At 38.8% G+C, this 22338-nt stretch overlaps 2 protein-coding genes across 6 annotated transcripts in view; both read right to left on the bottom strand.

The window, feature by feature from the left end:
* Positions 1-22338, bottom strand: part of LOC120778701 — a 172685-nt gene that overhangs the window by 104293 nt on the left and 46054 nt on the right. For all 5 annotated transcript variants that reach the window (XM_040110662.1, XM_040110661.1, XM_040110658.1 and 2 more), the window contains exons 2-6: positions 18055-18699; positions 17715-17967; positions 14351-14570; positions 10036-10171; positions 5439-5723 (exon numbers count right to left, since the gene is read on the bottom strand). In XM_040110662.1, coding sequence (XP_039966596.1) covers positions 5439-5723; positions 10036-10171; positions 14351-14570; positions 17715-17967; positions 18055-18682 — 1522 coding nt within the window. In that variant the 5' untranslated portion in view covers positions 18683-18699. The remainder of the gene's footprint in view (positions 1-5438; positions 5724-10035; positions 10172-14350; positions 14571-17714; positions 17968-18054; positions 18700-22338) is intronic.
* Positions 1237-2613, bottom strand: LOC120778703. Its single transcript, XM_040110663.1, has 2 exons — positions 2473-2613; positions 1237-2322 (listed from the first exon to the last, which is right to left on the bottom strand). The coding sequence occupies exon 2, from the start codon at positions 2281-2283 to the stop codon at positions 1306-1308; it is 978 nt and encodes a 325-aa protein (XP_039966597.1). The 5' UTR covers positions 2284-2322; positions 2473-2613; the 3' UTR covers positions 1237-1305.

The raw sequence follows: 22338 nt of genomic DNA on the forward strand, positions 1-22338 counted from the left end.
GTATTTAGCCGTTCCCATTAAAAAATTAGGTTCAACAACAGCGGCAGCTCGACAGCCATCAACTTTTTATGAGCACTGACAGGAGCTGCATGTTCGACACCATGTCTACATTTGGTATTCCTGCAAAACTCATTTTATGTAGAATAACGTTGGGCACAACCATCAGATCCGCCAAAACCGAGAAGCACCTTTCCTTCTTCAATAACAGATATACCGCAGTGGCAGTATCTAGCCTAAGAGGACAGGGTGTGTAGATGATTTTGACATAGTGTTGATGTGAACGAGGGCAATACAAAGTACAGGGAGTCCACATACAAAGATTCCTTGCGTCTTATGAACTACGTTGTTGTTTTTGTTGTTATAACGCGTACCTAGTCCCCGTAAGGTTAGTAAGGATTAGATAAGTGGTCATCGACGTCATCCAACGGTAACCCCAGGAAATGTGCTGTTTCGACGGGGTTGAACCAATGACAGAAGGGTGTCAGATTTCTGGGGTTAGCAGGGCAGGCAAAGAGGTAACTAGTGTCATGCGGAGACTCATTGTACGCTAAACGTATGTTTGATATGTCGGGGTCTGCTACAGTGTCTAAAACAAAGCTGCGCAATTCCCACAACAGCCGGTTTTACGTTACAGGAATTGATCCGGATTTTATCTGGCCTAGGGTTGTTATTTCAAAGATCTAACCCGTTTAGTTCTGTAAGTCTTGTGAATTACGTCGCTGTTGCCAGCTAAGAATTTGAACGACTTTCTCTAATTTAGGACCAGCATAAGTACCACCAATAAGCTAAGCTTGCAGAGCAATTGCAAAATAACTCTTGTCTATAGGTGCTACTTTGGAATCGGTAGGAAATTGCGCAGCAGATCCCTCTCCTGACAAACAAAAATTATTATTATTATTTATAAGTCTCTTATGGTTCCCGTCGGAAACATGGACGATAACGAATCGAGTTCAAAAAGCATTCGATAGAACTGTTTTTCGCAAGGTGTTCGGAGCAGTTCGTGTGAGCGATGTGTGGCAAAGCGGAACGAACGACGAACCGTATGAGCTCAAGAGCGACATGGATAAAGTTGAGCGCATAAAAAACCAACAAATGCCATTAACCTGTATTATCGCTTAATCTCTTTAAACTTAAATCTCTCGAAAAGTCGATTGAAAAGTCTTCAATTTCGTTACTTTTTATTTCCATGTTTTAAAAGTATATAACAACCACAAAGATAAGGGTTGAGGACAGCAGAGTACAAACAATAAGATTTGTTTTTTTGATATTGTATTAAATTTTCAAATTATTAATTTGAATTGTATTTCAGACGTCAATATAAGCTTTGAGACCGCTGTTTACGACAACAATCTCCTTTTTGACTTTGCCATTTTTTGTGCCATAGTCCTGGGTGCATTCCAATACTCGATGGCCAGCAATTAGCTCACCGAAGGCTACACGCTCGCCATTGAGCACGGGCATGGCTTTAAAGCTAATCGTAAAATTGAGCAATCCATATGGAAAGCCATTAGTTAGATAACATTTGGCAAACGAAAGAATGCAGGAACCCGAGTCGTGTCTTATCATGTTCATTTCATGCTGGAAATTTGATTTGCTCAAAACGCGATTTTTGACAGCGATCTCTCCCTCGAGCCACAGACCGGGAAAAATGCGTATAAACTTGAATAAGTCTGACTTATTTTCGGAGCAAGTGCGTGCAAACTCCAATACCATTTCGGGGCATGCCTCTGTGTAGAGTTGTATGACAACGCGCCCTAATGGCCGGATGTCTTTCACTTCCAAGTCTAAGAAGACTTTTGGATGCAGTAATTGGTCCATGAGCAATTTCTCACGAATTTTTAGACTAACATGCGAGCGCTCAAACTTCAAACGGCTGCTGCTGCGTGCCGAAACTGGTATGCCAGACTTCGATAGCATCGGCTTGACACGCAAGAGGCGGCAGCCCAGAAACTGATTCTCCGTTTCAATATCATCAATGCGACGCAAGAAATGATGCAGCTTAGTCTGTGAAATACGCTTGTGCGTGTTGTAGCTATTGCTCAAGCCGTGCGTACGTCGTATTTGATTGAGTCTCTCCAGCAGCTCTATATTTTCTTTAATGATACGCCTCAAAGCGTACTTGTCGTTACGCATGCCTCTTATATTTAGGTAGACATCCTTTTTGATGTGAGGTGGACCAATATCGACGGCGCTGGAAATTTTACTGAGGGCTGCCTTGTGCTGCTTGTACATGAGTTTTTGCATGAAAGAGCCGCGAAAGAGACTACGCTGTCGTTTACCCATTTTGTAGGTATATGAAGATTTATGATGTTTGACTTCGTTGATGGCTGATGATGGTTTTCAAGTTAGGCTTGGTTTGGTTTAACGCGACAAAATTTTACTTCCAATATTCCAAATCTGTGAAACAACTGAACGAAGGTGAGCTGAAGGTACATAAATCGTTCGAAATCAAAGCGCCGCAATCATATTGTTTTTGGCGATTAATTTTTTCGATTAGTTGTAAGCCGGTGTTTTTTTGTTGTGTGTGGCGATTTGAGCTTCTGATGGAATTTATGGAACAGAAATTTGTTTGTTTTTAATTTGATCCATTAACTGAATTTTTTAAAAATGTTTTACGACACTTAATATAATTGACAATTTTCGAAATATTTTTCAATTTTTGTTTCATAATTTTAGTTGTTTTTTTGGGACAAGCGCGTCAGCACTGCCAGAGTTTAACAATCTGGAAAGCATATATTTAGTTGAGAATGAGTAAAAAAATATTACTAACTTTTAGAATTGAGCTATTTACATGGCAGATAAGCTGGTCATATAGTGGTTTGCTCTTCAACTTCACCATTCTGATATTATTAATTTGAAGTAGCCACATTAACGCTTTGCACTTATCGAATTGTATTAGGTTCTCACAACCTTTCTATAGATCAAATTATTCTTGCTAAATGTTGAGTTAAAATATCAACTTTTATACGCTGAAGGTTCTGCTTAGTGATTTGATCACATAGACTGTGAATTCGAGACTCTAATCTAATGTCTTTCAAGAAAAATGTGAAGTGATCATAAAATTCCGATCATCAAATTTTTCCTATTATTAGTACCGGAATTCCCTAATTAGTTTGGATATACTTGAAACTGAATTTTTTTTTATCAAAACCTTAAATAGACTAATAATGGACTGTTTGGCCTCTTTAGATAGTTTTAAACTCAATAAAAAGGATATTTGCTTTTAGGATATAATAACAGATGATCCAAGTGGAGGTACTTTATTCAATAGCCTTTTTTGACAGTTTACGCGTGAGTCGTGTCAAGTTGTCATGCCATATTTGTGCAGTATTGTTTGCCATTTCATCATGGAAACACTTACGCCTGACAACGTTTTCAAATCGTTGAACTTTATGTGGGTAATGAGTTTTAAATATACCGCACTTGATTTTATTTGTATTTCATTGTTATTAAAAAAAAAGGTACACAAAGGTTATTTAAAAAAAATTATTCGGGATATAATATTGAAAACCGCAAATTATTCTTAGGTAAGTTTGCAAAGGCGATTAAAAACGGTTATAAACTGATTCGGGTTATAATTGTCCGTTACGCTAATTTTTAGCAAACACTGTCCCGCCAGTGTTGTCCGCTGTGTTTATTTGTCCCACTAGAGTTCCTTTTGGCCAATATTGCCATCCCATATTTATTACGAAAATTCGCGTACGAGTGTTTCGTCTTATGGTCAACATAATAGGCCTCATGAGCGTACTATTCGCAACATCATCACTCATCTTGAGATCCAGCAATTATTACTGTATAAAATTCGATCGGATAGACCACGCCCAGTACGCAGTGAAGAAAATATAGCAGCTGTACGGAGAGTGTACATGAAGCACGTGGAGAGTCGATTTGGCGCCGTTCGCAATATCTCGGATTGACTCTTAAATTGAAAGCGTACAAAATACAGCTTGTGCCAGAACTGAAGCCGCGCGTCCTTCCCAAGTAACATCAATTCGCTTTATGGGTTTTTGAAAAGTTCCAAGAGATCAACGTTTCCGAGCCAAATTTTGTTCAGCGATGAGACCCATTTCTGGTTCAATGTGCATGTGAGCAAGCATAATTGCTGCATATGGGACGAAGAGCAACCTGAAGAGATTCAAGAACGGCCATTTTATCCAGAAAACACAATGGTTTGTTGCGTTTTGTGGGGCGATGAATCATCGGCCCATATTTTTTCTTAAATTATGCCATTGAGAATGTAACCGTTAATGGCGACCGTTATACCGATAACCGACTATTTGAAACCTGAAACTGAAGCTCGTGATCTCCGCGACATTTGCTTTCAACAAGATGCCGCCACTTCCCACACATCATATCAATCAATGGATTTATTGAGAGAACGTTTCGGTAAGTAGATAATTTCAAGTTTTGGTTCGGTCGATTAGTCACCAAGATTATGTGATGGCTCACCGCTAGACTATATTTCATGTAAAATTTCGTGCGGATATCTCGTAAAGTAAAAGAATTTTCTCTGCAAGAAATTAATTAATTTATATATTAATTTATATATCTGAAAAGCAGTTTTTCAAAAACTGAGGCACATAGAGACAGACAGGTCGACTGAAATGGTTCAATCAAGCCAGCTCGTTATGCTAATCATTTAGACATATATTTTATGGCGTATCTGAGGTTTCCTTCTAGATGTTACAAGCATCATTGCAAACATAATATACCCTGTTCATGATATAAAACCATTTTGGTTTTCCATCGTCTGATTAGTTTGACTTTTCTTGTAATTATTGCGGCACCTTTTAAGGAGCAGTTGGACTCCAAGGAATCAGTCCAGAACTATTAAAAAATTATTTAGGTATTTTTTGTTTATTTGGTTTTGGGAACTATTTTTAAGGAAAGATTTCTTGAAAAAGCAAACAAAAAAAATATATATATACAAGTTATAGAGTTGCCACCTATAGAAAAAATTTAAATATAGCAAATTTTACAAAATATCTAGTCAACTGAAATGTTTAAGAAAACTATTAGAAGCTTTGCTAATAATAAGTTCAGAAGGAGGATTTGATGCATATTAGGATAAAATGGATTTAAGGCGACCATAAACTCTCTGAAGCGAAACATTTGCAAAAAGCGACATTTAAGTTTATATTTGAAAATTCTAATTCCATCTAAAGTTTCTAACCACATCTGGCAGAACTGTCGTAAAAATTATGCGAAATACTGCAATTTAATTGTACAAATAACTGTTACCACATGCATTAAAAGTGTCGGAAGAATATGTTGCTAGCATTTTCCTATAGGGTTCGTCCATTTAAACGGAGCAGCTAGCGCAGTTACTCATATAAACAATTTTCATTTAACAAACTCCTTGTTGTGATTTGTTTTCATGGTTTTTGAGCGGTTTTTATTTCCAACTGTAACGTTCTAACTAATATATAGATACTTACTGTAAATATCGCAATGCTCGCCTTCATAGGGAGTGCCAAAGCAATCGCATGAAATGTCATAATAGTGATTAATACAACGGGAGCCCACAAAACACAAATTGTGTCTGGAATAGCATTTGTCGGAGCAGCCCTCATTGACGTTCTCGTGCTTGGTGGCCACCAGCGGTGCGATGGGCAGCAAATCGGATGCTGCCTTCCCCGAACTCAGCACCACATTTCGGATGCAGCCCACAAATGATTCAATGATATACTTGACGCCATGCAGTTTCTCCTCCGATGAAAGACCTGCGGTGCGGTGTCCACACAGTTCGTGTGTGTGTTCATTTGCAGGCAGGCGTTTGCGTGTATGTTACGTATACGCCAGCGTGCACCACACATAGCCGGTGTTGAGAGAAAGAACGCAGCAGGTTATTACGTTTTTGTGTTTGGTTAGTTGTGGTTATGGCATTGGTTTTTGTTGTTGTTGTTGGTGTTGGTGTTTTACAAAGTTTTGGCCATTTTGATCCAATGTTGTTTTGCGTTCAAAGTTGATTGCATATAGTTGTTGTTGTTTTCGTTTTTATTGTTGCGGTTGCGTTTTCCATGTCCATAATGAAGATTAATTAACATGTAAGAGTAAAAAATGTTATAAATAAATGGTTTTACAATTCACTTAGTTTGGAACACATGAAAGCGTGTGTTTGTGGGTATATACAAGTGTGTGTAAGTTTAAATAAATCGGCGTGAGTTTTGCCTGCAGATATTAAATTGCACTACAGTGATAAAGTGAAACCCCAGCAATACTAACACTATTGTAGATTTTTTCTTACCAACAAGGGTAAGGGTTTTGGTAAATCGAAGGAGACATCGCAACCATTAAGTGCGTGATATGAGCTAACGACCTATTCCATGCTATATGGATGAAGCCTCCAAGATTCTTCCAGAGTAAATAGACTGGAAAAAGCTCAGGTGCTAAAAATGCTCTAACTTTCTTGAAGGAGAATATAAATAAAATGTAATAAAAAGATAAAATATACTAGAGAAATCAACGGGTCGTAATCTTGGATTTGGATTAAGTCGTTTGACAGCTATATGCTATGGTGATCCGATCTGAACTCTTGATTCAATATTTAATTTGACGTAAATATTCTTCCAAAAAATGTTTATTGCAATTGACATTGATGACTCGAAAATATAGCTTGCTTGCAAACCAAGCTGTTGAGATTTAGATAATACAAGGTGCGTTCCAAAGTAAACATGACTTTTTGAATCTAATGCCCCCTGTGGCCCTAACTATATATCGACTGGTGCGTTAGAATCTGCTATGTCTATCGATTGTCCAGTGAGAATTCATAACATTTCATTGATTGGTAGTGAAGTTATTGCGTTTTAAGTGTCAGTATGCTTGTGTTATCGGTGCGAAAATGAGCTTCGAACAAAGAGCCAACATTAAGTTTTGTTTTAAAATTGGTAAAACTTTTCCCGAAACGTTTCAATTGATGAAACAAGTTTATGGCGATGATTGCCTATCCCGTAACAGAGTGCACGAGTGTTTTCAACATTTTCAAAGTGGTCGTGAGGGCATAAATGACGATCAACATGTGGGCCAATTAAAATCCGCGATCACCGGAAATTCCATCAAATATATGCGTGAATTCATCAAAAATCAGCCGAAATCATCATTGAAATTCATGAAAATTGAATTGAGCTTCTCCAGAACATCAGTTTATCACATATTGACCGAACGTTTGGGCTTACGAAAGATGTGTGCGCGGTTTGTTCCGCACAAATTGACTCCATGACCAAAAATTGCTCAGAATCCAACATTCGAAGGTCGATTATTTGACCAAAAATCACATTTTAACCATTAATCAATCCCCATATTCACCTAATATGCCATCGTGCGACTTCTTCCTTTTCGGAAAAATGCACTTGTCCATGAAAGAAAAGCGTTATGCAGACGTAAAGGCCATTCAAAAGGCTTGCACCGGCCAGCGAGCTAAAATACTTGTTCGACATGCTTTTAGAGCGTAAGAAAAGCTGTATTGAAGCAGAAGAAGACTATTTTGAATAAAATAAATTGATTTTGCCGAAAAAACCATTTGTTCTGTATTTTTTTTTAGTCCTGTTTACTTTCAAACGCACCTTGAAAAGATGATTAGTTGTAAAATAAAAAGTAAGTCCTAGGGATCTTTGAAGAGATTTTTTATCTCGTGGGATTGAAAAATTGGGTACTGCCTTCATCTTATAGTCGGATCTTCAATCATGTATGATATAAATTAAATTCCCTTAATCAAAAATGGACACTTAATCTTCATAACTCTTGGTTCTCTGTAAAACGACTTTAAGTTTACGCACTGCATGATGCTGGAATAATTATATCTTCCATATAATGCACCAAATCTCGGAAAATGGCTGATATAAAATATGGTAGGAGAATTACAAATTCCGAAAGGTAAATGGGGTGTAACGTTTTGAGTTCGGACCGACCGGCACATTGTAAAATCCATTTGCCAGATCGAGAGCAGAGAATAGCTCTATATGACATTCTTTGTGGAATATGAATGATTTTCATTTCAACTAGTGATTGGGTAAAGCGGTATGAAAGACTTTAGAGAAAAATGTTTAAGAAAACTTTTATTTCAAAAACGGTATACTGTATAAAAATCCCGTAAAAGAGTTGTTTGGATACTGGTTGGAAAAAAAGACCCGAGATTACCTGGAAAAGTCGTTTTATATTTCACAAATAGGACCAAAGGTGGCAAACGTAATTAGAAATTGTGTAGAATACAGTAGTGGGGAAGCAAAGACAGGAAAAAAGGAGCGCTTACTCTGTCCTATATTTAAGGAGGACAGCCGGCTATTGACTTGACCCTTAAAAATATAACCATTTGTTTGTAGTGATAGATGCTCTTAGTAAATTCGTGTGCTTATACCCAACAAGGAGTATGGATGCGGCTTCGATAATAGACAGTTACAAAAACTGGTTTCTGTGTTCGAGAATCCAAAAAGAATAATCACCGATAAGGGAAAAGCATTTATAGCTAAGAGTTTTGAAGAATTTTGCGCAGAGGAAGGTATTAAGCATCATCTTGCAACGGACAAGTCGTTTCAATCGTATTATACTACTATTGCTGACTAAATTACGGCTGGATTATGCCAATTGGTACAGACACGTTGAGCGGATACAATAACTTTTGAACAATACTCCTCCAAAAAGTACCAAGTTCACACCTTTTCGAATTCTAACTGGGTTAGATATGCGCACATCTGATAACTTCGAACTTTGAAATATGTTAGAAAATTCACTACTAAGGGAACTAGATGAGGAACGGCAAAGTATTAGAAAGAATACTGCAGAAAATATATCCAAGATACAGGAAGAGATTAGGGGAACTTTTAATTCAAACTAGAAGCCTTAAAAAGGATACAATGTTAATGATTTAGTGCTGATAAAAAGGACACAGCAAACGACAGGTCAGGACTGCAGAGTAAAGGAGAATTGCGGACAATACGTTCTGGACAGGCCTACTGAATGCAACTCTGAAGAGACGGAACGATTGCCGACGAATCAGAACGTACATTTGCAAGTCGTATGTAATAAAGGGCGGACGTGTTGTTATACAAAGTTAAGAGCGTGTTTCATTTTAAATAAGGAATGAATGAGAATATGTAGGTAATATTTGACAGTATCAGGATGAATGAACTGACGAAATTTAATAGGCCTGGTATGACATATATAAGCTTTGGCTTAGCAATTTGGCAAAAGCGGAATGTTGCTATCTCTCTCTCTTTTTTGAGAAGTCATGTTACATATTTAGTACTAAAATCACCTTGACGTATTATAATTGAATGACTTAGCTGACAACTGAAATATATTTTTATATAAAACTATGCCTTAAAGAAAAAATATTCTAAGCTGCACTATATAGCAAATGAAGAAACAGTTATACATATGTATACTCAACAGGGCTAAGAAAATCTCGTGTTGCGGGTAAGATGCACACTTAATCCTAATCTCAGAGTTGCAAATAATGCATTAAAAATCACACTACTCAATAAATCTGTAGAAAAATTTGCGACTGATATGCTAAGAGTTCTGTGAGATTTTTGAGGTCTCCTAATTATGACTTTGAGTTCAAATATTTGTTATGACGTACAGCTACTATTGTCATTTAAAAAAGAGTAACTGCGGCCTGGATGGGAAGCGGAATTGGATGCGTAAGATCCTTTTTAAAGAATATTGATTGATTAAATAAATTTGCTCTTGCTGGTTGACTGTTTCACTTTGAGGATATCTTTAATTCAGTTTCCTACTAACTTATTTTTTTTACCTCATAAAAATTAAATTCTTTTAAATAAATTTTGGTATTATTATGAATGAAAATCGAGACCCATAGCGATAGTCAGTCTCACTACCTAGCCTAATCGAACCTAGTAACCTTTTTCTTTCATAAGTGCAAGTGAAGAGTTAGTCTCACTTTTGAGTAGAGCCTTTCCCTTAAAATATACAACATTTCTATATACTGCTTATTTGAAATTCTGCATAACTCTCTGCTGCGCCATATCGATATTAGTAGGATATGATTATATATGTATCAAAAGGCTAAGTACTCACCTCCGACCAGCACCACAGACGGCAGATTCGTCGACACTCCATAGTTTGTGTCGTGGTTCAAGCCCTTCAGGTAAACTTCCTCTTGACTGTTGTCAACGCGTGCAATCAATCTTGCGCCATGGACATCGATGCGTACCTGCATTGATCGATGGACAGCAAAGAAGAAGCATTAGTTTGCTGAATGACCTGAGACAATCAAGGCACACACACACTTTCATTCAAACTCTTAGCATCACTTTTTACTGCAGTTAGGAGGCACACAGGTCTATGTTTGGCTTATTGCGAGCATTGGCGAAAATCGTATGTGGCCATGCAAATACTTATATGAAATTTCTAAGATAAATGGAATCGACTGACATAGAAAGAAATTGATTTGTGGTTAAGAGGTGGCATCAGAAAGGGTTAAACCTGAATAGAATGAGGTTGCATTAATTATTTCTTTTCAGATTTCTGAAACTGCGTAACCAACTTGCAAGTGCCGCTTTGGCTATGGCATGCAGAGGTTAGGAATCAGTGAAAATTGAAACTTACGGTTGTAGAGAAGGGAGTGTATAAAGGATTTGTTATACGTGATACGGACTCATTTTGTTGTTAAAAATTCTTTTTCTTTTTGTAATCACTGAACAGTGGTTCCGGAAAGTACTTTTCAATGTTGACACCAAACGGAACCAAAGGAAGAAGGGTGTCAGATGTGTAGAGTTAGCAGGGCATGCAAAGAGGTGGCTAGTGACATGTGGGACGCATATCACGCTGGACATTTGTTTGACATGTCAGCGTCTATTCTGGATAAGTAGGAGTTTAACGTGCTACGGTATCCAGAACGAAGATGCACAAAGGTCACTATCGTTTCCCCCAAACTCGAGCTCTTCATCTGCAATGTGTGGTGGTTTGACTCCAAGTAATGGCTTGCTTGTCGGAAGTTATTTGCATCCGAAATCTGGTCGGCGTATGTTTTGATGTCGTCGACGCAGTTGAGGAATAATCGCTTCATGCTCCTAGGAAGGGGTTCCGCTTCAAGCAGGTGATTGAAGGGATGATTTCTGCGAAAGCACCTCAACAGGAACTACTTGGAAAGGAGTTGATTATGATCCTTAACTGGCAACATACAGGCCTCACTATGCAGATGTTCGATGGGAGACATCAAGAGGCATACTGTCGTAGTCCGGAATGCAGTGTTTTGACAAATATGCAGCTTCCTTGTCCACGTTACACTCCAGGCGAACGTATTAGTGCGGCGTAGTTAAAGACCGGCCGGCCGATTGCCATGTATGTTGCTTACAACATTTCTTTGTCTTTTTTTCATGTGCTGCCGACTTTGAAGATTTCGTTGCGGCTCTGGCGATAATCACGGTCGTATGAGAAGTGAAGGAGCACAGACTGTCGAAAGTCACACCTGCAATTTTAGGGTTATTGTCAGTCGAAATCTTGACGCCAACGACTGCAATATTAAGGATCGTGCCACTCAACACGGTTTGCTGTCTAAGGTAATCGTGCAATCTCCATAGAAATTGCTGCCTTATAAACTGGCCGCTCAAAATCAAGTTCCTCTTTGTATATGTGAACGGTTTTATAGTTTCGGTGCAACCGAAGTAGTTTTTTTTGTTTTGAAAGTAATTTTCGAATAAAAAGTGTCTTAAATTGAAAGTACTTTCAACTTGCAATCTCTGACGCCTGCTTAAGTGCATTTTGCGGTAGAAGCGCCATCAACGTAAGTTGGCATTGCGTACACATGTACACAGACACACATACACACAGCTTTTGTTTTCGATTCACAACTGTGAATGATTGAACTCGCATCAATGGTAGATAAATTCCTAAATTGCATTCATTTGTATTTGATTTTCTTCGCACACTGCAAAGGTAGGTTTAGAGAACAATAAAAAGATTGAAAGCAAAATTAAAATAAACCAAGAAGAAGAAATGCAACAAGAAAATGCATTCAACGGGAGCGTTATTAATGACTATCGTCGGCATTTTTCAAGAGTTCACCGAGTAGAACTTGATGAAAGCTATACTCATAAATTCTTCGGCCTTTATGTGAATGGATATGATTGAATAGGTAAATATGTATGTACATATGTATATATAGTATGCTGGACGTTGAGTAATGTTGTTGCCACACATTGATGGTTGATCGTACGGGACCGCAGCGCTTTTGTCAGTTTCAACAATCAATGCTAAAATGTGTGATAGATAAGTGGGAGACAGTGGCAAGCAGAGGACTGTAATGCTTCTGCGAGAGTTAGCGTTTTTAGTGATAGTGAGTCGGAGAGTAAGAGAAATATGTGCGAACTACTTGTAATACATATGAATTTGTAAGACACTGGATTTAGGCATGACCGCAGACCCCTATAGACAGTGAATGTACTACATAAAATATTTTTGAAATGTCTTGTTTTCATACATTACGCTCATTTTCGAAGAATATTAAGTTTGAGTTTACTTAATCGGTTGGAGGCAGAGGATTGTCAGACAGGCGGCGGCACTGAGGTCATCATTAGGCTCATTGTGCTACCGGCTTTTCACAGAATTAAGTCTTATCCAGCAACTCAAAGGATTTGGTTAAGTTGAAGAATTGATAGCCGTGGAATATATGTATGTAAATATCCAGTTTCAGCGGCAGCGAACTGGGCATTCACACCTGCTCTACATTTCGCCGACTCCATTTTTCTCATTTCTGACGGAAGTATCTAAAGGCTGTGTGCCCAGGAATGACCTGTACTATATTACTAAGTTTCCTTTTGTCTGGAAGTAGAAGTTTTTTGGTCTGCCCGCAATGAACATTACCTCAAAGGATTTTGTGGTATGCCCTGTGTTGCTAGTGTTTCAAGATCTGTGGTGTCCCTCTTGTTTTCATTGCTACAAACAAACTGAATGGGCTGGAGCAGCTTAGCGGTATTGTGATCTCAGCTGTGCCCGAACGGGACCATTCGTCGTTGTTGTTGTTGTTGTTGTAACGTGAACCTAATCCCCGTTAGCATGTTAAGGATTAGGATAAGGAAAGGCGCAGGAAACATGCTGTTTAGACGGGGTTGGACCAAAGGTAGAAGGGTGTCAGATGTGTAGGGTTAGCAGGACAAGCAAAGGCTAGTGTCATGCGGCGACTCATAGCAAGCTGGACATATGTTTAATATGTTAGGGCCCTTTCTCGGTAAGTAGTGGTTTAATCTGCTACAGTATCCAGAACCAAGCTGCGCAAAGGTCACTCTCGTAACTCTAGCTCTTCGTCTGCAATGGGTGATGGTTTGACTCCAACTACGCCATTCACTGAGAGGAAGTCGCTGAAGGAAGTCACTGAGAGGAAACTCTATTATGAATGGCGGTCAGTGCATATCAGGAGTTGCGCCTGAAGTTTGGTCTGCATGTTATTTTATGTCGTCAGCGTAGTTCAGGTAGAATCTCTTAATGCTTCTAGAATGCCCCGGGACGATTCGCCTACCTTTACGTTTCTTTCTACATTTTTATGACTGGGTTACATATTATGAGTCTAGTTATTGTTTGCAGAATATAATGTAGTTAGAAGTGGTATTGGCGCTATGGAGACCCTAAATTGTCTTCTGGAAGGCTTATGGACTTGCCGGTTAGAGCAAAAGTCCCACTTGGCACCTTTTGTTATGCCAACAATTTCGGCTGAACGACTGAACTGTAGGCATTTAGTTTGAGGTAATCTTCTGCTGATGGATTACTACAGAAGAAACTCACCCTTGTTACTATTTCATCTTTTGGATTTTATTAGAACTGTAGATCCCAGAACTCTTGGTCTTTTTTTCTCCACTGGAGTGGCAACGTTGTGTTTAATTCTCACCCTCATTTCTTTTTCACGGTCGCATCGTCAATTTAACGCGAGCTCATTAAAAAGATCGAGTAAGACCCCATGCCCGCAGTAACGCTGAGCCTGGCTCCAGTGGCCTAAGCATTATATCATGCTTAGCTTGAATGTGTATTGGACGGATATGGAGAATAACGTCGAAAGTCATGTGGTTTTCATTGCGCTCCCCAGCAAGCAAGCCCGTCGCACCTATCGCAGTGGTTTAATGCGACACTTTTTCGATGCTGCTATTCACCACAACGCACCATAAGCTAGTATGAGATGGATGATGCTTGAGTAGAGACAATAGACCATTTGTTGTCATAAGCCCCACTTTGGGGCAATGGCTAAGTTTAGCTAGAGTTATAAAAAAAAATTTTACCTGCACCTACACTTATGATTTTATCAGCAAGAAAATACTTAAAGGAAGCTACTCTTACATGTACATTAAATATGATATTTTATAAATTAATAGATTTGAATAATATATACATATAATAATTTTACCATCACACTGTGCCATTCGTCGCGATTGAGTCCTTCACCCACGGTAACGCTTGTTGAGTGCTTTCCAAAAACGTGCACGACCTTCAGTTGCCCCTTTTCCACAATCACATACAGCGCATAAGGGTCCAAATTAATGCGATCCGGATTTTTTACGTTATGATAGACGAGTAGACCGTGTGGTAGACGCGTTCGAAATTGAAATGAGATCTCTCGACAAAGTCTAAAAATATATGCAAATAGAAGTCGCGTAAATTATAAATTTAAGTATTGGTTTTATACCACTTACACGGTAGATAAAGGCTTAAAAATGGTTGGTAAAACGGTGACTTTTACTTTTGTTTCGACAATTATAATAATATTTGAACTCCTTGGTTAATGGTATTAACTGTCTGCCACTATTGGAGATATTACGACATAAAGCTTAATGGTATCACAAAACCTTTCCGTGGTAACTTATTTGAGTACGTTGGAGTTCATATTTCATATTGTCGATGCAGGCGGCATCAACTCAAAATATCATACGAGTTATGATTATACTTCCAGTACGTATTCGTACAGAAACTACAGAAGGTGAAAATTTGTTGAAAATGTAATTTTCTTTCAAGATACGAACGGTAAGCTTATTTTCGTAAAATGTAAGCGTTACAAAGAAGTTGCAAATCAAATCACAAATCATAAAAAAATTGCTAGTTTAGTGCTTTGAATGGCCCTCGAGATGGGAATTCATACGCCGACAGTTCAAGACAAGTGATTTGTGAAGCCAAAATGCTAATGGTGAACCTCATGTATCGAAAAAGCGCCTTGCGTTCATTCATTCAAATCTAAGTGTATTCACTTTGAAACCAAAACTATTCACAATATTCACTATTCACAGACCCGTGGCATTGGTTCTACTTCCTACGCCAAAAAAGCCTCCAGAGGAACCTTCGTCATATCGATCTCTGTGCATGCTTGACACAATTGGCAAATTGTACGAAAGCATAGTAAGAAACTGCTTTGAGTTAGTAATCCAGAAAGCCAGCGAATTATCAGAAAGACAATACGGCTTTATGAAACAGAGGTCTACCATTGACGCACCCTGAATGTATGACATACGCGCTTCTCAATATCTTATAAAAATTATTATGAGTTATTTTGTAAACTGGCAACTATTATTTAATACTGATGAAGGCACCAAGAACTACCCTATTTCGAGGGGAGTAACTCAAGGCTCGCTTGCAGGCCCTCTTATATGGAACTTTATGTCTGATGGGGTGCTACGGAGACACCAACCAACAGCCTTCTTATATTTTTGGGGTACTATCAAATTTTCTATGGGGTTTGAGTAAATACTTATTAATCTACGCAGTTCGTAAACATATGTTGTACACAGGAGAGGCTAAAATTCATGATTAGTTGTGCAAACGCTAGCTGATTGCTGATTGATTGCCAGCTGGATTTTGCATTTGAGTAAATAAAATGTATTTGAATACTTGAATGAGATTTGTGTGCGAGTGTTTTGAAGCCAATTTCAAAGCTCTCAAGCACACGCTGCACAAGGCCCATCACAATGCAGGGCAAGCAATCAAGGAACTCATGCTGTAATCACTCATTATGAATGCTCTTGGAAGCAGCTTGGTCTGCCATTTAAAGTTGTAGCCTGCAGCCTGCCACTTGCCTCAAATCCATAAGAACCAACAGCAATTTATAATATTTGCAACTCGATTCATTTGCATGTGCTCATCCACAGACATAGATATGTTCATATGTAAATAATGCATTTATTTCTTATGCATATTGCTGATATACGGATGTACGTATGTATGTATGTTTATAGATATTTCAATTTATAAATAAAGAATTCAACTGCAATGCATTAAATTTTTACTTAAATCATTTAGGTTAGGATATTTGAGTTGCGATCAAATGTTAGAGAAACAGAGGTTATGACAATTTGCAATAAAAATGCTTAAAGAAAATGAGTGATTTTAGATAGATAGATAGATGGATAGAAAATAATTGAGGTTTTGAACTGCGATCTATGGTCTATTGTGCCCTCTTCTATATCACATATCGTCATATAGGTCCAGCACTCTGAATAATTCCAGGAACTTGCTGGGCGCGACTAAGGTGATGTGAACCCTGTATTCGTAGAAGGAACCTATGACCTTGAGTCTGCTTCTACAAATTGCTGAGCAATCTAGAATTAGGTTTTTTGGAGTTTCTTGTTCCATATCGCAAAACCGACAATTTGTGCAAGAGACTATGCCCATGTTGGACAAGTGGTTCCTAAGCCTGTGCGCTGTATAGAGCGCGACAAAAAGGGGAAATTTGTCTTGGGGAAGGTTGATTATATCTCTAATCCTTGCAAGGTTGTAGTTTGGCGTGGCGCATTCCTGCCGTTCTCTCCTCTATCTCTCCTCCTTGCGGAGCAACTACTTCATGGAGTGATTTTGATTATTCATTAAATTCAATTATTTCGGCCTTTAATTGGGCGGACAAAGATCAATCAAATTCTTAAAAGCAGATAAAACGTTTAGCTTAAAAGCTTTTTTTTTAAAGAAATTTAGGTTCAATTTCAATTACAATCAAGAAATCGTAGGAAATAATAATAAAATACAAATTTTAATAAAATTGATAAGGTTAGATTAGGTTAGGTAGAAGAGTCGATTCTAACGCCAATCTCAGATGGACGGCTTAGAAGGCCGCAAATAATAGATCATAAAACCATTAATTTTGATTTGATCAAACATTTATTGAGACAGCTGAAAATGACAAGCTATGCCTCTTGGTTCGCAAAAGGTAAGACCGCTGAAATTTTTCCACCTCAGTCTTGCAAAAGCTGTATAATGGAAGAGAAAGTGCCTGGATATTTCCCTTCTTGATGAGGGCAAGTAGTTCAGAACATGACCTGTGTCGCAATCGCACTGGAGCGAGTCTGATTATGAGGTAGTTATTTCTGCTGAAGACAGTTAGTAGCTTTGAGCCCACAGTTAGCGAACTGAACCCTAGTATTGCCTTTTCATTGTTGGAACGAATGCACACTTCCCTGAAAGAAGCTGCACTTCGTAGCAGTACGTCTATAGGCACATTGATAACAGTCACTTTTCCCTGAAAAACGCTAAAGAGGTTCAATAGCCTAAAGCTATGTATCTTTGACGAAGAGCTCCCTGTAGTAAACTTCGGAGGCTTCTACGGCTTAGAGACAAAGTAAATGTCATTGTATTTACAACTTTCGAAAATCGTTAACTATACTGGCGTTGTTGATAAATGCGTCCAAAATAATATCGAACTGTAGCTTCTAATAAAAAATTATATCTTCCTCTTCCCTTCAAACATTATTTTCAATAAACTTCATATACATTTTTTGCTTTGCCAATCTCACCTTAATTGAAATGTTTGTATAATGTCACCGTCCATTTGGATGAATGTGTTATTCTTGGCAAAGACGAATGTTTTCTCCTGACCTGTTTCGGCAAACGTTAGTTCTGGGCCACGCTGATCGAAAGGCACGGGGCTGGAGTCCGAAGCATCGCCGCCGCCATACACAGGTCCCGCAGTATTGGATGACAATTGCTGTGTTGACTCGGTGGTGCTGGGTTCGCTGGTGGTGGAACGCAGAAAAGGCGGCAATGTGTCTGCAAAATAAAGAAAAAATAAAAATGAATTAAATATGGTATTTTTTTAATAAAAATGTTTCATTGATTTTTTTGTTTTTTACTTACGCGGTCCTCCAATGCAATGATACAAGCACTCGGCCTCTGTATTGAAACGATTCTGCGGATTGCCATCACAGCCGCCCCAAATGAAGGTGGTGCACTCATTGGAGAGCGGTTCGTAACGCCATTTGTAAATGTATTGCTTGCAAGGACCCGGATCACCTGGCCCAGTGCACTTTTCATACAACTTCTCTCTAGGCAATACGATAATGTTGCTGCTGTTGCCACTGCCGCCGCCAGGCACACCGATACCGACCGCACTTGTGCCAGCTGCACTGAGCAAATCGATATTGTTGCCGCCCGTGCCGACGGCTAGGCCGCCGCTACCGCTGCTGCTTACAGAGTTGCCGCTAACAGTGACGTTGCTCGCAATATTGCTGCCACTATTTATGCTCACATTGGGATTTCCTACGGCATTGTTGTTGCTATTGCTATTTGTATTACTATTGCTAACGGCACCGTTGCCACTGACATTGTTGTTGCTGCTAGTGGAGCTTAATCCAGCACCACTTTGTGCGGCAAGCGTATTGGATGCGGCGGGTAGCGCCGAGCAGATAAGGAACGCTTGCGTGAGGAGTAAAAGCAATAGGAGACAATGATGGTGCCGCCGCGCCATCACTATGTTGGACCGCATTGTGCTGAGTTTATTTGCTAAAAGGGTGAAAACTCATTAATAACATCACTGAAAAGAAAATGCCGAGCTAATGAAGGAACACATACTAACTATTGAGGTTTCTGAAAATTTCAAAATTCTCAGATAACGTGGAATCTTAAACTTAATTAATTAATGATTACTGTAAAGTACAATCCAAAATAATTTGTTGTTGAATCACAGTACAGTTTTTTAGTTCAACTAACTACATCAGGGCTATTCTCAACTTGAATCCAATCTATAGCTATAGCTACAGCTATATACATATAATAAAATCATTAGAAGGATGAATTCATGAGTACCAGATTTCTGTCTGTCCGTTCGTCTGCCATAAGTTTTGAACCAATTTAGCTATATCCATGTATATATGCGAACTGGTCCCACAGTTTTGGAAATATCGATCTGAAACTAGGCGTCATTTTCTTCCATAGAAACTGCTCATTTGTCTGAACCGCCGATATCGGCACACTATATCATAAAGCAGCCGTACAAACTGAATGATTAGACGAAGGAAGGGCAGAATAACCTTGTTTAGGAGACTTTATTCTTCAAACGGGCAGGGGGTAGAACTGGGTGCTTATCTTTTGTTGGTATCTTATCTTTTATAGCTCTCATGGAAGCCAAACATTGAGGAGAGCCATCGGTTACCTTTAGTACTATCGTAGGGGAGCAATTGAAAAGAGCTGGAGCTTCTCACCACAAATTATGTTCTGGCTCTATGAAATTGTAGTTAAGACCATAATGTTTTAGGGGGTTGTTGCCTGGTCCTCGGAAAACCGCTAAGCAGCTAGAACGTGTTCAAAGAGTGGACCTCATCGACATCTGTGGTGTACTAAGGACAACTCTAACACTTGCACTCAATGCCATTCTGCACGTAGCACTTATCAGAATGGTACTTGGCGGCAGAGGCTGCTATAAGACTTAGGGAAGTTGAGTGAGAAGCCACGGGCAGGGACACACTGAAATTATCATCGTCGGAAACTGCAAAACCAATGAGCTTGCTAGGGGGACAACGATTCCGAAAATTCATCCGATGAAAAGAGAGTAGTTTTTCTGATATCTTCTTGCGTTTGCAAGCATTATTTCTTCATTGCCGGTTTCAAAAAAAACGACGGCACTTCCCACACTTCGTATCAATCAATGGATTTATTGAGAGGACACTTCGGTGAGCAAATAATTTCACGTTTTGGGAGGGTCGATTTGCCACCAAGATTGTGTGATATCACACCGTTAGACTTTTTCCTGTGGGGATATGCAAAGTCGAAAGTCAATGCGGACAATCCCGCTTCGATTCAGGCTTTGGAGTAAAACATCATGAGTGTCAGTTAGTTCGTCAGTTACCAGTCTAAATGCTCGAACGAGTCATCAAAAATTGAACTCATCAGATGGACCATCTGAGACGTAGCTGCGGTCAACATTTGAAAGAGATAATCTTCAAGAAATCAGTCCCAAAGAATGTTCTTTCGAATGATAATAAACAATTCTCATTAAATTTGAAGTTTTTGTGTTTTCTCTTTGAAAAAGTAGGGATCCTCGAAACGGTTCACCCTTTACATCTTTCTTGCTATAGCCATTGAGTATTTGTGCTTATACATGACTAAGGTTTCTTAATTTTCTGAAATCATCATTAAGATGATGTAGTGCGCTATTAAAGCGCGGTCGGCACTCACGCGTGTAGAGTTTACTTGAGGGAATGACTGCACTTAGATGCTGCGGCGCAAATCGTTTGGAGGGTACACGATGAAGGTATGTGTGTATGGCTCTAATGAGACAATACATATAGTATCTATATATATATGTATATAAGTATATCCATTACTATAATCTCTTCGCAAGCACGCCAAAGGCCAGAAAGGAGATTGCATAAGACTGAGACTGAGTGACATGAGTATTTGAATATCTTTGTACTTATATACATGTAGATACATGCAAACATACTTAACAAAAGTTTGCCGAATTGTTATTAGTATAATTAAAATGAAATTAAAATCTGAGTGAAGTTTCTAACCAGGGCGTTCAATGCTTGAGTGATTTATGTGATAAAAATTACTGAATGTATGTGAACCCAGCAAAGTAATATAAGTTATTACTTTACTTTGGCATACAAAACTCTCCCGTAGATCTGCTACTTCTTGAGGGTGATAACCCTTTCAAGTAGTAACGATGAGGCATGGGAGGGAACGACGCCCATCCTGAACACTGCAGCGTTTTCAGAGCGAAGCAAAGCCATAAAAGTAGCAGCAGCTCTACAGCTCTGGAGCGCAGCCCGTGGTGATTATCTACACCGATAGTTTAGGCAGCTAAATTAGCCTTGACTTTGTTAAACCCTTTTATCTAGCATCCAGTTAATTTTGGATTATACTGGTAAGGTTAATGAGCTAGATAAGATAGATATTTCAGTCTCAATAACTGCGGAAAGGGAATGGGTAAGAGCTCCGTTGGCTGCTTGTGGTTCACTTCTGAACTGTTCGGCCTCATTTCAACTCAGCAAGCGTTGGTCAACTACCAACAGTTGTGCAGTTGTAATACCCTTCTGGCCCTGGGTAAATTGCATCAGATCTAGTAAACTCTGTAGTCTCACCAACTGTTGCAGTTGTTTCGAAGAAGTTGAGATAGCATCATTTTAACACTTCTTCCTCGAATGTCACACTTTTTCCAGATCAAGGTGAAAACACCTCGGATTTCATACCTTTAAACATCCAGCTGCAATACTTGTAGTTTAAACTTATATAAAACACCTAAGCGGATTCGTGATAAGTTAAGAGCGTGTGATCTGTTATGCTGAAGGTTCACCATCTAACCTAACCTAATTTTCCTAAGCTTTATTCCTAAAAATTTTGGTCTTACAGATCTTCAATAATTTTTATGACGAAAAAATTTAGAAAGAAACAGTTCAGATTTAAGTTCGAAACTTTGGTTTTGATTAAGCAAGAAAATTGTCGAAAAAGCAGATAAAGTGTTTAACAATAAAGAACTGGCTTATGAAAATCAATACATATGATATTGATTCGGCATAGGAATATTCAAGTAAACCTCAATTTGACGGTCACGAAGACCTCGCGCAAAGCACGCACAGTTTCGACATTGCTTATCGAAACTCATGATTTTACACGACGTTCGCAAAATTCACTGGCGACTATGGGAAAGTAATCATACCTTCAACGATTTGCGAATTCATGAGTTGAGTAGGCTTTAGACAAAGTATAGGTATAGCTTACTGGATTATTGAATAACTGAAATACTTTGATGCATGTTTTTGTTGGAGCTTAACAAAAAAGTTTAGTCGCTGTATATGTTGTTGAATTTCAATTGGGGCTTTAGAAAAACTCCATACTTAAATGATCAGCATGAGATACCGATCTGTAAATTTGCGTCTTTTTCTTTCAAAAAAGCAACTAATTTGTCGGAACCGTCGATATCGGACTACTATAGCATGTAGCTGCCAGACAAACTGACCGATCAGAATAGTCCTTGTATGGAAAACTATAACTGCCGGCCGAGCTATTTAAATACGGCGGCGAAGAACTGATAAGGGGCATGCATGAGCTTCTTTGTAGAATATGGTCGGACGAAAGCATGCCCGACGTTGGATTTGAAGAGGGCTCTGCCCAATCCACAAAAAGGGAGACTCCACAATC

This window comes from Bactrocera tryoni, chromosome 5, assembly GCF_016617805.1.
Source record: "Bactrocera tryoni isolate S06 chromosome 5, CSIRO_BtryS06_freeze2, whole genome shotgun sequence".
NCBI classification, from domain to species: Eukaryota; Metazoa; Arthropoda; class Insecta; order Diptera; family Tephritidae; genus Bactrocera; species Bactrocera tryoni.